This window comes from Dipodomys merriami, unplaced genomic scaffold (genome assembly GCF_024711535.1).
Source record: "Dipodomys merriami isolate MVZ:Mamm:240054 unplaced genomic scaffold, mDipMer1.0.p SCAF_3847, whole genome shotgun sequence".
NCBI classification, from domain to species: Eukaryota; Metazoa; Chordata; class Mammalia; order Rodentia; family Heteromyidae; genus Dipodomys; species Dipodomys merriami.
This window is the reverse complement of record NW_027205434.1, coordinates 1-15247: the sequence shown is the minus strand read 5'-3', so window position 1 is coordinate 15247 and position 15247 is coordinate 1. Positions and strand designations below refer to the sequence as shown.

The 15247-nt window shown below is 44.0% G+C and overlaps 1 protein-coding gene across 1 annotated transcript; it reads right to left on the bottom strand.

The window, feature by feature from the left end:
• Positions 1-1499: 1499 nt before the first annotated feature.
• LOC138805099 (coatomer subunit delta-like) lies at positions 1500-15176 on the bottom strand. Its single transcript, XM_069989679.1, has 5 exons — positions 15019-15176; positions 10383-10548; positions 9472-9619; positions 8788-8896; positions 1500-1758 (listed from the first exon to the last, which is right to left on the bottom strand). The coding sequence occupies exons 1-5, from the start codon at positions 15087-15089 to the stop codon at positions 1515-1517; spliced, it is 738 nt and encodes a 245-aa protein (XP_069845780.1). The 5' UTR covers positions 15090-15176; the 3' UTR covers positions 1500-1514.
• Between the last annotated feature and the right edge of the window lie 71 nt (positions 15177-15247).

Sequence of the window (15247 nt, the reverse complement as noted above, 5' to 3'; positions counted from 1 at the left end):
AAGCACCAGGCCAGATAACACATTTCTTCTGCTTTGCCTATCTAAAGAACAAAGTTTGCAACAGAAACAGCTACTGGCATCTGGCTGGCTGCAAATGGATTTTTAAAATATATTAATTAAAAAATTAGATAACTAGCCAGGCATTGGTAACTCACACCTGTAATCCTAGCTACTCAGGAGGCTGAGATTTGAGGATTCCAGTAAAAAGGAAGCCCAGGCAGGAAGTCGCTGAGAATTTTTTTTTTTTTTTCTGGTCCGTCATGAGGCCTGAGCTCTGGGCCTGGGTGCTGTCCCCTCCGCTCTTCAGCTCAAAGCTAGCGCTCTACCACTTGAGTGACAGCGCCACTTCCAGCTTTTTCTGCTTGTGTGGTGCTGAGGAATTGAACCCAGGGCCTCAGGCACGCAAGGCAAGCACTCTACCACTGAGCCAGCCCAGTCTCTGAGATTTTTTTTTTTTTTGGGTCCAGTCGTGGGGCCTGAACTCTGAGCCTGGACGCTATCCCTCAGCTCTTCAGCTCAAGGCTAGCACTCTACCACTTGAGCCACAGCGCCACTTCCGGGTTTTTTCTTTTTTGCTTATGTGGTGCTGAGAAATTGAACCCAGGGCCTCATGCATGCAAAGCAAGCACTCTACCACTGAGACACCTTCCCAGCCCCAGTCTCTGAGATTTTTATCTCCAATTAATCACCAGAAAACTGGAAATAGAGCTGTAGCCCAAAGTGGTAGAGCTGTAGCCTTAAGCAAAAAGAGCTCAAAGATAGCATCCAGGCCCTGAGTTCAAGTCCCATGACCAACAAAGACAGAAAGACAGACAGACAAGGGCTGGGAATGTGGCTTAGTGGTAGAGTGCTTGCCTAGCATGCATGAAGCCCTGGACTGATTCTTCAGCATCACCTAAACAGAAAAGCCAGAAGTGGCACTGTGGCTCAGTGGTAGTATGCTAGCCTTGAGCATAGAGAGGCTCGGGGCAGTACCCAAGTGCTGAGTTCAAGCCCCAGGATTGGCAAAAAAAAAAAAAAAAAGGGACAAACAGAGGAGAGAGGAGAGAGACACTGCCAGCTTTCATCTATGATCCCAACTAACTACTCAGAAGGATGAAAACAGACTTTGTCACCAATTAATTAGAAAAAAGCAGGAACTGGCCATTAGCAAAGAAGTTAAGCAACAGCTCAAAGCCCTAAGTTCAAGTCCTAGTACAAGCATAAGCACACACACACACACACACACACACACACACACACACACACACACACACACACACACACACACACACACACACACACACACACACACACACACACACACACACACACACACACACACACCATAATAAAGTACAACTGCACACTGCACAACTCTCAAGTAGATAGGGAAAGTTAAACTTTACATCAAGAGAGGAACTCTGAGATGAAGTAGGTGAGGATTTTGGAGTCATTATAGAATCTACAGGGGACATCAGTGTTTCTGATTTTTGCCAACATGAATCCATGTCACCTGTCGGGACTCTGACCTACTACTCTTCCCATATATGTACTCTATTAAAATGAAGTACCTGTATGTTGCAATAATTTTTTTTGGAGATGAAGGAAACTTGAACAGGAAAGAAGTCATTGGGCTGACCAGCAATGCTAAATTCCAGACTGCCACTCTTATTTTTGGCATCAATCACTGGCAGGCACCATTCCAAGGTGTTTCGCCGACTGTCATGTCGATACTCTCCATCGATCTCACCAATCACTGGGGCACCCACACCTGATCTGTTAGGAAAAAAATATGATTAGTCAGGTGTCCAGAGCTCAAGAAATTCAACCAAGGAAGAAAAATCAACTATAAATTTAATTATGTTCTTTATCTTCAGCCTCAATTTTTCTAGGCCTGCAACTGTTATACAAAGAAAAAAAAATGGGCTGGGAAGGTGGCTTAGTGGTAGAGCTGCTTTGCACGCATGAGGCCCTGGGTTCCATTCCTCAGCACCACATAAGCAAAAAAGAAAAACCCGGAAGTGGCACTGTGGCTCAAGTGGTAGAGCGCTAGCCTTGAGCTGAAGAGCTGAGGGACAGTGTCCAGGCCCAGAGTTCAGGCCCCACAACCGGACCCAAAAAAACCCAAAAAAACAAAAAACAAAGAAAAAGACAAAAATTAGGCTCCTTAATAATTTCAGTAATCAAAATCCTAGCACTTGGACCAAGAATCTTACTCTGTTCTCTTTGTATACAGATATATTCAACAACAGGTACCGGATAGTTCTAGCTGCTCAAATTTATGTCTTAAGAGTTAGAAGAGAACTGAAACAATAAACGTGTGAAGCACACTTTGCAAAAATCCTGCACTATGGCTTAACCTGTTAAGAAATAATCTATTTATTTATTTTTGTCAGTGCTGGGGCTTGACCTCAAGGCCTGGACACTGTCCCTGAGCTTCTTTGTTCAAGGCTAGCATAATATCACTTGAGCCACAGCACCATTTCCACCTTTTGCTGTGTTGTGGTACTGAGGAATCGAACCCAGGATTTCATGCATGCTAGGCAAGCACTCACCTCTAAGACACATTCCTAGCCCAAGAAGTCATTTAAATGCAATTTTTTAAAAAATGAGAAATAGTGGAGAATAAAAGATTGGTAACACTGTGTGTGTATGTGAGGGGTGAAATTTAAACACTAATAATAGATACGAATTTGGATCTATGAGAAGGTGCTCTCTCTTAGCTTTTGTGCTTTAGCACTAAGGCCACAGCTCCACTTCTGGTCTTTTGGTGATTAACTGGAGATAAAGAGTCTCACAGACTTTCCTGTCTGGGCTAGTTTTGAACCAGGATCCTCAAATCTCAGTCTCCCAAGTAGCCAGGATTAGAGGTGTGAGCTGGCACCTGGCTAAGGGTTGTTTTAGTTTTTAAGGTTAATGGAGTAAGTTTATTTGAAAATGAAAGGAAAGCCACAAAAGGAAATAGTGAGGCTCTTCATTTGGAGAGGGACCCCAAAGAGGAGTCCAAGAGATATCTTTTTTTTTCCTTTTGGTCGGTCGTGGGTTTGAACTCTAGGCCTGGGTGCTGTCCCTCAGCTCTTCAGCTCAAGGCTAGTGCTCTACCACTTGAGCCAACAGAGCCACTTCCGCCTTTCAGGTGGTTAACTGGAGATAAGAGCCTCACAGACTTTCCTGACTGGGTTGGTTTTGAACCGTAATCCTCAAATCTCAGCCTCTGGAGTAGCTAGGATTTTAGGCGTGAGCCACTGGCGCCCGGGTACCTGGCTTCCAGATTTTTTTTTTTTTTTTTTTTTGTCGGTCATGGGGCTTGAACTCTGGGCCTGGGCGCTGTCCCTCAGCTCTTCAGCTCAAGGGGAGCACTCTACCACTTGAGCTACAGTGCCACTTCCGGTTTTCTGGTGGTTTATTGGAGATAGGAGTCTCACGGTCTCTCCTGCCCGGGCTGGCTTTGAACCGCGATCCTCAGATCTCAGTCTCCTGAGTAGCTAGGATTACAGGCGTGAGCCACCAGCACTCAGCTTCAGATTATTTTTTATTTTTATTTATTTATTTATTTATTTTTGGTCCGGTTGTGGGGCCTAAACTCTGGGCCTGGGTGCTGTCCCTCAGCTTTTCAGCTCAAGGCTAGCACTCTACCACTTGAGCCACAGCGCCACTTCCGGCTTTTTTCTTTTTGCTTATGTGGTGCTGGAGAATCGAACCCAGGGCCTCAGGCATGCAAGGCAAGCGCTCTACCACTGAGCCACCTTCCCAGCCCCCAGATTATTTTTTTTTTTTTGTCGGTCATGGGGCTTGAACTCTGGGCCTGGGCGCTGTCCCTTAGCTCTTCAGCTCAAGGCAAGCGCTCTACCACTTGAGCTACAGCGCCACTTCCGGTTTTCTAGTGGTTTATTGGAGATAGGAGTCTCACGGTCTTTCCTGCCCGGGCTGGCTTCGAACCGCAATCCTCAGATCTCAGCCTCCTGAGTAGCTAGGATTACAGGCGTGAGCCACCAGCGCCCGGCCCCAGATTATTTTTTAATAACTGAGTTCAGAACTTTCAAAACTTACTGAAGCTGATGCCAGTATGATTATTTCATTTATAATCCAGCAACTGGAATTTGATAAGTAAAAGCATGATTATCCTTGAGCAACATGGAAATATATTTGAGAAAAAGAAATATCTAGTTGTCTTGCAAGACAATCAGGGCTAGTTAGGATGTACTTAGCACCCCCACACATGGCTGACAGGCAGTGTCACCTACTCCTACATACTCTAAATTTAACTATCTTTTAATTCACTAGTGACAATGCTTATATTAGGGGAAGAGTAAATAAAGGAGACAATGAAAAATTCAATGGTAGCATAAAATTATTAACCCTCTCCTATCATTTTTTTTTTTTTTTTTGTCGGTCGTCGGGCTTGAACTCTGGGCATGGGCGCTGTCCCTCAGCTCTTCAGCTCAAGGCGAGCGCTCTACCACTTGAGCTACAGCACCACTTCCGGTTTTCTGGTGGTTTATTGGAGATAGGAGTCTCATGGTCTTTCTTGCCCGGGCTGGCTTTGAACCGCGATCCTCAGATCTCAGCCTCCTGAGTAGCTAGGATTACAGGCGTGAGCCACCAGCGCCCGGCTCTCCTATCATTTTTATGATCAGTTTCTTTTATATTCCTCCTGTGTGCTCTTGCTTCAATTGTGATGCTTTCTAAAATCAGTTCTAGGCTGGAAATGTAGCTTAGTGATAGACTGCTTTCCTAGCATGCATGAAGCCCTGGGTTCCAATTCCTAAGTACCACATAAACAGAAAAGGCTGGCTCAAGTGGTAGAGTGCTAGCCTTGAGCAAAAAAGAAGCTCAGGGACAGTGCCCAGGTCCTGAGTTCCAAGACCCAGGACTGGCAAAAATAAATAAAATGATCAGTTCTAGACAGTGGCATAAACTGTTGTCATAATATTCTCTTCTTCAAACCCTAGACAGACACACACACACACACACAAAGGCAAAGGGGAAGGGATGGGAATAATGATAATACAGAATATCTGGTTTTGTTTTGTTTTTTTGTCAGTCATGGGGCCTGAACCCTGGGCCTGGGCTCTGTCCCTTAGCTCTTCAGCTCAAACCTAGTGCTCTACCATTTGAGCCACAGTGGCACTTCTGGCCTTTTCAGCTTATGTGGTACTGAGGAATGGAACCCAGGACCTCATGAATACAAGGCAAGCACTCTACCACTGAGCCACCTTCCTAGCCCCCCCCCCCACCTTTTTTTTGTCGGTCCTGGAGCTTGAACTCAGGTCCTGGGCACTGTCCTTGAGCCTCTCTGTGCTCAAGGCTAACACTCTACCATTGAGCCAAAGCACCACTTCTGGCTTTTTCTGTTTATGTGGTGCTGAGGAATAGAACTCAGGGTTTCATGCAATGCAGGACACTCTACCACTAAGCCACATTCCCAGTCCCTTGTAATTTTTTTTTTTTTTTGGGTCGGTCGTGGGGCTTGAACTCTGGGCTTGGGTGCTGTCCCTCAGCTCTTCAGCTCAAGGCCAGTGCTCTACCACTTGAGCCACAGCACCACTTCTGGTTTGAGTGGTTTATTGGAGATAAAAGTCTCACAGACTTTCCTGCCCGGACTGGCTTTGAACCTAGATCCTCAGATCTGAGCCTCCTGAGTAGCTAGGACTATAGGCGTGAACCACCGGCGCCCAGCCCCCTTGTCTTTTTTTTTTTTTTTTTTTTTTGGGTCCGGTCGTTAGGCCTGAACTCTGGGCCTGGACACTGTCCCTCAGCTCTTCAGCTCAAGGCTAGCACTCTACCACTTGAGCCACAGCGCCACTTCCGGCTTTTTTCTTATGTGGTGCTGAGGAATCGAACCCAGGGCCTCGAACATGCAAGGCAAGTGCTCTACCACTGAGCCACCTTCCCAGGCCCCACCTTATAATTCTTTAGCTGGACTTTTTTTTGGTCAGTTATTGGCTTGAACTCAGGGCCTGGGAGCTATCCCTGAGCTTTTTTTCTGCTTATGGCTAGCAGGAGCCAAATAAAATGGTATATGCTTATAATCCTTGCAGATGGGAGGCTTAGTCAGGAGAGTTGTGAGTTTGAAGCCATGTTTAGACTTAATCCAGGTTACCTGGTGCTTTTTTTTTTTTTTTTTTTTTTGGTCAGCTGTGGGGCTTGAACTCTGGGCCTGGGCGCTGTCCCTCAGCTCTTCAGCTCAAGGCGAGTGCTCTACCACTTGAGCTACAGCGCCACTTCCGGCTTTCTGGTGGTTTTATTGGAGATAGGAGTCTCACGGTCTCTCCTGCCCGGGCTGGCTTTGAACCGCGATCCTCAGATCTCAGCCTCCTGAGTAGCTAGGATTACAGGCGTGAGCCACCAGCACCCGGCTTTACCTGGTGCTTTTAAATAAAGCCCACCTAAGTCAGGTGCCAGTAGCTCACACCTGTAATCCTAGCTATTCAGGAGACTGAGAGATTTGAGTATCACAATTCAAAGCTAGTCCAGGCAGGAAAGTCTGTGAGACTCTTGATTGCTAACTAACCACCAGAAAACTGGAAGTGGCCCTGTAGCTCAAAGGGGTAGAGTGATAGCCTTAAGTGAAAAGGATAGAACTTGGGACCTGAGTTCAAAGTCCATGATAGACACCCCAACCCCCCCCCAAAAAAAAAGTGTGTGTGTGTGTGTGTGTGTATAAAGTACCTTGACAACTGCATATGATCTTAGTTCAAGTCACAGAACATTTTCAAAGTTCCCTTTGTAGCATAGTACATTCCTCTCTACCTCCAAATCTGTGTTCTAACTTTATCTTCTAACTTTTCCAGAAAGGTACAGGAGTGAAATCATAAAGTTGGTAACTTTTTTCCCCCCACTAGTTGTGGGGCTTGAACTCTGGGTCTGGGTACTATCCCTGAGCTCTGTAGCTCAAGGAGAGTGCTCTACCACTTGAGCCACAGTGCCACTTCCGGTTTTCTGGTAGTTCACTGGAGATAAGTGTCTCACTGACTTTCCTGCCTGGGCTGGTTTTGAACCCCGATCCTCAGCTCTCAGCTCGAGTAGCTAGGATTACAGTCATGAGCCACTGGTGCCCAACAAAGTTGGTAACTTTTTGAAGCTGGTTTCAGTTTTGTCAGTCATGGGGCTTGAACTCAGGGCCTGGGCATTGTCCCTGAACTTTTGTGTTCAAGACTAGTGCTCTATCACTTTGAGCCACAGTTCTTCTTCTGGTTTTCTTTCTTTTTTTTTTTTTTTTTTTGGTCGTGGGGCCTGAACTCTGGGCCTGGGCGCTGTCCCTCAGCTCTTCAGCTCAAGGCTAGCACTCTACCACTTGAGACAGAGCAGTGCCACTTCCGGCTTTTTCTGCTTATGTGGTGCTGAGGAATCAAACCCAGGGCCTCATGCATGCAAGGCAAGCACTCTACCACAGAGCCACCTTCCCAGCCCCCCTCTTCTGGTTTTCTGATGGTTACTTAGATATAAGAATCTCACAGACCTTCCTGCCCTGGATTTGAATTGCAATCCTCAGATCTCAGCCTCCTGAGTAGCTAGCATTATAGGCATAACCTACAGGCATAACCAGCTTTTAGCTGGTTTCTTTTACAATTTCTCTTTGTGTGTGCATGTTCATGCATGTGCACAAATACATGTGCTGCTACTAGGGTTTGAACTCAAGGCCTCAAACCTCTTTCTTAGCTTTTTTACTCAATGCTGGTACTTTACCACTTGAGCCACAGCTCCACTTTCAGATGAGTCTGAATGATGTCTGCTCAGCCTGGCTTCAAACCTTGACCCTCAGATTTCAGCCTCCTCAGTGTCTAGGAGTATAAGCATAAGCCACCAACCAGTGCCATAGCACAACTAGTCTTTATTGTGTATGCCAGTACTAGAGCTCAAACCTAGGGCTTAGGCAATATCTTTCAGCTTTCTCACATAAGGATAGCACTCTACCACTTCAACCATAGCTTCACTTCTAGCTTTTAGGCAGTTAACTGGAGGTAAGAGTCTCACAGACTTTTCTCCCTGACTTCAAACCAAGATCCTCAGATCTTAGCCCCTGAATGGCTAGAATTATAGGCATGAGCCACTGGTACCTGGCTATAGTTGATCTTTTTTTTTTTTTTAAAGTAAGTATCAGAACCAGGAGCTGGTGGTTTATGCCTATAATCCTATTACTCAGAAGGCTAAGATATGAGGATCGTGGTTCAAAGCCAGCTGGGGCAGGAAAGTCTGTAAGACTCTTACCTTTAATTAACCAACAGAAAACCAGAATTAGAACTGTGGTTCAAAGTAGCAGAGCACTAGCCTTGAGCAGAAACACACAGGAACAGCACCTAGGCCCTAAGTTCAATCTCCAGGACAAACAATAAACAAAAAAGTAAATATTGGGGCTGAATGTACCTTGTGGTAGATACTTACACAAGAGCAAGCTTAAGGCCTTGGCATTAGTCTCCAGTATACAAAACAAAGGAAAAAAAGAAGCAAATAGGGCTGGGCACTGGTGGCTCATGCCTGTTATACTAGCTACTCAGAAGGCTGAAATCTGAGGATCGCAGTTCAAGGATCGCAGTGCAGGCAGGAAAGTCTGTGAGTGAGACTCTTATTTCCAATTAACTACCAGAAAACTGGAAGTGGTGCTGTGGCTCAAGTGACAGAATGCTCACCTTGAGCTGAAGATAGTGCCTAGGCCGAGTTCAAGCCCCAGGAACAACCAAAAAAAAGAAGCAAATATCTTAAAATGGATAGCTAGCTAGTGAAATGCTGCCTCCAAAATGAATTACAAAAGGCCACTTCTCAAAGCCAATGGACGAAAAGGATTATGTATGGATCTCCACTTACGGGAGTGGGATGGTGATAACTACATCATTCAGTTCTAGATTATCTTCTTGTAGTTCATATTCTATGTTGACATCACAGCCATTTCCACTCTCTGAGGGCCAGCAATTAACTGAGAAAAATAAAGCAGTCATGTTAGAACACTGAAGAGAAGTCAAGATGGTAAAACAAGCTGATTAACAGTTGCAGGCCTAAGACATTCTAAGGTAAAATACATTTAAAAGAATAATTTCAGTTGGGTGCCTATGGCTCAAGCCTGTAAATCCTACCTACTCAGGAGGCTGAGATCTGAGGATCATGGTTTGAAACCAGCCCAGGCACAAAAGTCCCTGTGAAACTCTTATCTTCAATAAACTACTCAGAAACACTGGAAGTGGTGCTGTTTCAAGTGGTAGAGCACTAGCTTTGAGCACAAAGAGGCTCGGGGACAGCGCCCAGGCCGAGTTCAAGCCCCAGGACTGCACCCCGCCCCCCCCCCCCCAAAAAAAAGAGAGAACAATTTCAAGTTTAAACTATTAAAGCAAATGATGAAAACATACAAATGCAGCATCAAGTCCATTTTGTAAAGATGGTCACTTTTTCAAAAAAGAAGTTTGCTATAGCAATGAGAAGGCAAGAACCTATAAGTCGTGGCTATTTCCAGTCCTTAGTGCAGATCAGCTGATGGGACTGGCCAGAAGCACTCACTTGTCAATGGAATAAAAGATTCTTCTGTGGTTTGTAGTCTCCACTTTAATACCCCTACGTCACTGTTGACTGGAAATGACTTCTCTGGATTCTTTAAGCCAATTAGAGACTCTGCAGTGAAAAGTTTTTTATCCACGTTTGGATGGGTCTGAAATAAGAAGGGAAGGAAAACTGAAGTTCAGAATTGAAAAAAGAAGAAATCAACCCCATTTGGGCTTACCTGACCCATAACCTAAATGTCTAAAACAAGGTACCTCATAAATCCCAATTTTCATTTTATTTTGTGTGTGTGTGTTTCTGTCTGTCTTAGGACTTGAGCTCAGAGTCACTGGCACCTGGCATAAACCCAATTGTTTGATTTTGATTTTATTTTTGGTATTATTCTGGGGCTTGAACCCAGGGCTTAGGCACTGTTGTTTTTTTTTGCTCAAGGTTAGAGCTCTACCACTAAGGTCACAGCTCCACTTCTGGCTTTTTTGGAGATAAGTATCTTTTGGGCTTTTTTGCCCAGGCTGGGTTTGAACTGCAATCTTCAGATTTCAGCCTCCTAAATAGCTAGGATCAGAGGTGCTTGAACCACTGAAGAAAGATTTGCTCTTTAAAGACAAGTTTTAAGACATTTACTCAGATATAACAAGACTCTTTCAAGCATAAACACACGAAACAAAACACCTAATAGATGATTAAACACTAATAACCTGCCAGGGGCAGGTAGGTCTTGTCTGTAATCCTAGCTAATCGCGATTGCAGTTCAAAACCAGCATGGGCAGTCTTCAGACTAAATAGCAAAAAGCCAGAGGTAGAACTATGGCTTAAGTAGTAGAGCACCAACTTTGGGCAAAAAAAAAAAAAAAAAGCCAAGGATGAATGAATGCCAGGCCCAAACATTGGTATCAAAAGCCTCTGCACACCTGTAGCTGCACTCCTTTTTTATCTTCATTTTCCACATGAAGACGAATTCGGCCAAATTTGTCATCTGAAATCCTAAGCATGATCATGCCGTGTAACTCCATATTCTGTAATCCTCCATCCCGTCCACAGGTTAATGTGATCTTTTCTTCAATCTTCATATGCACACTGTAAAGACAAAGTGATTGATCTGTTTAGAAATGTAGGAACCAAAACTTATAAACAACTTTTTTTTTTGGTTGGTCCTAGGGCTTGAACTCTGGGCCTAGGCACTGTCCCTCAGCTCTTTAGCTCAAGGCAAGCACTCTATCACTTGAACCACAGCACTACTGCAGTTTTCTGGTGGTTTATTGGAGACTCACAGACTTTCCTGCCTGGGCTGGCTTTGAACCTTGGTCCTCAGGTACCAGCCTCCAGACTCCTGAGAGTAGCTAGGATTAAGGCGTGAACCACCAGTGCCTGGCAATACCTTTTTTTTTTTTTTTTAAGGTGCTACTGCTATATCAAAGCATTAGAATCCAGGTTCAAATAAGGATGTTCGTGTACTTCCTTACTTGGTAGTTCTGGGGATTTTAGGGTCCTGGACATATGTACTCTACCACCAAACTATATCCCAGACCTCAAGTAGGGAAACTTTTATCACCCAAATAATAAGTTAAAGAAGTACAAGTGCATATTGTGTCTAGTATTGTATTTCTATTTCTATAAGAAAGACATAGCCAGGTGCTAGTAGCTCACACCTGTAATCCTAGCTACTCAGGAGGCTGAGATCTGAGGATCCTGGTTCAAAGTCAGCCCAGGCAGGAAAGTTCATGAGACTCTTATCTCCAATTAACTACTAGAAAACTGGAAGTGGCACTGCAGCTCAAGTGGTAGACCACTTGGCCTTGAGCTGCAGAGCTCAGGGACAGTGCCCAGGCCCAGAGTTCAAGCCCCACAACTGACCAAAAAAAAAAAAAGGAAAAAGATATATACTTGTTTGTATTCATCTATATACCATAGACTATTCATTCAAGGATCCACAAAAACACTAGTTAATATCAGTTTCTTCTACAATAAGTTCAAAGGCTAAGTGGCAGGAAGAGTTTTTTCTTTAACTTTTTTTTTTTTTTTGGGGGGGGGTCCATTCGTGGGGCTTGAACTCTGGGCCTGGGCGCTGTCCCTCAGCTCTTCAGCTCAAGGCTCATGCTCTACCACTTGAGCCACAGCACCACTTCTGGCTTTTTTCTTTTTGCTTATGTGGTGCTGAGGAATAGAACCCAGGGCCTCATGCATGCAAGGCAAGCACTCTACCACTGAGCCACCTTCCCAGTCCCCTTTTACTTCTTTTTTATAGTAATGGGGCTTGAAATCAGGGTCTTACATTTGCCTAGCAAGTACTGTGCCACTGAACCATGTTCCTTACCCTGTTAGCTTTAGCTCTTTTTAAAGATAGTCTCTCCTGCTTTTGTTGGGGCCAGATTCTGACCATGATCCTCCTATCTGTGTCTTCCACTTAGCAAGGATTTGTGCCGGGTGCTGGTGGCTCACGCCTGTAATCCTAGCTACTCAGGAGGCTGAGATCTGAGGATCGCGGTTCAAAGCCAGCTTGGGCAGGAGAGACCCTGAGACTCCTATCTCCAATAAACCACCAGAAAACCGGAAGTGACGCTATAGCTCAAGTGGTAGAGCGCTCGCCTTGAGCTGAAGAGCTGAGGGACAGCGCCCAGGCCCAGAGTTCAAGTCCCACGACCGACCAAAAAAAAAAAAAAACAAGGATTTGAGGTATGCACCACCTGATCCAGCTTATTTGTTGAGATAGGGGGTGGTGGTATTTATCTCACTAACTTTTGTCCAGGCTGCTCTAGTACTGCAAATCTCTCCATCTCCTCTGCTGAGTAAGTTGGATTACAGATGTAAGCCACTCACTGCGCTTGGTCCTTGGAAGATCTTTTTTATATTAAAACTTTTTTTTTTTTGGTCAGTCGTGGGTCTTGAACTCTGGGCCTAGTCACTGTCCCTGAGCTTTGTTCACTCAAGGCTAGTGCTCTGCCACTTGAGCCAAGCACTAGTTCTGGTTTTCTAATGGTTAATTGGAGATAAAAGTCTCACAGACTTTCCTGCCTGGGCAGGAAAAGATCCCAGCCTCCTGAGTAGCTAGGATTATTACAGGTGTGAGCCAGGAGCCCAGCTGACTTTAAAAATTTTAATGTGCTGGGTGCTGGTGGCTCACACTTGTAATAATCTAGCTACTACTGAAGATCATGGTTCAAAGCCAGCCCAGGCAGGAACATCCATGAAACTCCAATTAACCACCAGAAAACCAGAAGTGGTGCTGTGGCTCAAGTGGTAGTGAAGAGCTCAGGGACCAGCGCCTTGACCCAGAGTTCAAGACCCACCACTGACCAAAAAAAAACTTTTTTTTTAAGTCTTTTAACTTTTATTATAGGAATGTAACAATTTAAAAACAAAATTACAAAGTACTGTAGGCAATTATTACATACAATTTACCTATTTCATAATATAAGTACGTTTAACTGGGTAAACTGCAGAGCCCACAAATATTTTGGTCTCATACTTCATTCTCTATTCCAACCTCTTAGGTCTTCCTACAAACAAAAAGCACCAGACTCTGGTCTTCAGGGTCCTATTTTTGCCTTCATAAGGCTTACTCTCCACTTAAGAGGTATTTCACTTAGAAAGGGATCTGAAGCTCTCTAGTACATGATGGTCTCCAACAGGTTTAAAAGCACCAAAACTCTCTCTCAAAGCTAGAAGTAGCAGAGGCACTTTAGTGAATCAAGATATGTATTCAAATGTAATTTTGTTCATTTCATTAAGAACAGGACACATAGTTAATTTTCTCCCTTTATGCAGGCATGATAGAGGTATCCTCACATACTCAGCTTTCACTTGACCTTAAAACCATCAGGAACAGTAGAAGGTCTGGGCTCAAAACAAGAAATCTGAGTCATGAATAGGTGAACTTGATTAACCTATCACTTAAAAATGTCACCAACCACTACTTCAGCCCAGGACTAAAAACAAATCAAAACAGTATATTGGGGCTAGGTATAACTCAGTGGCAGAAGGATTGTCTAGTCTAACAAGTGCAAGGCTCTGGGTTTGATTCCAAGAACAACTGAAGTAAGGGGACTGGGTCTATGCTTCCCCTGATAATTAGCCCTTGATTTCCTGATTGTTTCCCTAGATGGTTTGCTTTTCTATTAGGTTTAAGTGTCCTCATCTAGTTTGCTTTGCTCATGTAAAACACTTTTGTTAGGTTTGATTCCACATACTTTGTGTGGATTTGGCCTATATTTGTGCTAACTGCATTCAAGGCTGCTGACCATTGAAATATGAGTCTACCAGCAGTCCTCTGGCTCTCCTATAAAGACTCATAATTTGGCCTTTTCTCTCCAATAAAGAATCATAATTTGGCATTTTAAGTGTTGGCTTCGCTGTTTCTTGTGACTGAGTTTCCTTACAACACAACGAAACACTCTATAAAGGCAAATGTTAATTTGCTGTTGGTATTTATGACTTTTGGGTTAAAAATTGGTTCTCCTTATAGTTTTACCAAAAAAAAGACATACCTAAATATGTGTGACCATTATCACTACGGACCCCTATCTAGGAAATACTCTAATTGAGTCTTTAAAATGAGAAAACATTAAAAGGTAAATTTCTTTTAAATCAGTGAATATTAGTTGTAAGTTTTACTGTAGTATTTCACATCTGCATACATTGAACACTAATCAGATTAATGCCCTTTATTATTGTTTTTCTCTCTCCCTCTTCCAGTCCTCTCAATACACACGCGTGTGTGTGTGTGTGTGTGTGTGTGTGTGTGTGTGTGTGTGTGTTTATCTATTTTTTTAAGTCTAAAAAACTGTTTTGTGCTGGGCACCGGTGGCTCATGCCTGTAATCCTAACTACTCAGGAGGCTGAGATCTGAGGATCAAGGTTCAAAGCCAGCCCAGGCAAGAAAGTCCGTGAAACTCCCTATCTCCAATAAACCACCAGAAAACTGGAAGTGGCGCTGTAGCTCTAGTGGTAGAGCACTCTCCTTGAGCTGAAGAGCTGAGGGACAGTGCCCAAACCCAGAGTTCAAACTCCTTGACCGACCAAAAAAAAAAGTTTTGATTATTAGCATAAAAAAGGAGCACAAAAAGAATTTATAGCACACTGGAAGACTTAAAATATTTATGTTTGGGGCTGGGAATGTGGCTCAGTGGTAGAGTGCTTGCCTAGCATGCACAAAACCCCGGGGGTTCAATTCTTCAGTACCACATAAACAGAAAAGACTGGAAGTGGCGCTGTGGCTTAAGTGGTAGAGTGCTAGCCTTGAGCAAATGAAGTTCAGGGACAGTGCCCAGGCCCTGAGTTCAAGTCCTTGAACTCGCAAAACAAAAACAAAAACAATCTGAGGATGGAGGCTCAAAACCAGCCTGGTCAGCAAAGTCTGTAAGACTCTTATCTCCAATTAACCACCAGAAAACAGGAAGTGGCACTGTGCCTCAAAGTGGTAGAGGGTTAGCCTTGAGCAAAAAAACCTCAGGGACAGTGCCCAGGCCTCTTGAGTTCCAAATTCCATGACTGAAAAACAACAACAACAATTAATCTCACTTTACAAGTTAGTAAAAAATTACTCCTTACCTCTCCATATTAATAGATGGAGCATGTACTTTGGTTGCTTCAGAGGTACGCTTGCCCATACTAGAGGACATGATAGTTTCACCTTCAGATTTCAATTTGTCCACAAAGTTATCTACTTCCTTTCCTTTGGCTCCAAGTTTCAAAGCCTTGCTGGGACCTGAAGGCCTAAATGCAAAAACACAAAGTAAGAAAACAAACATAATAAAACATACAAAGAACACAAACATTA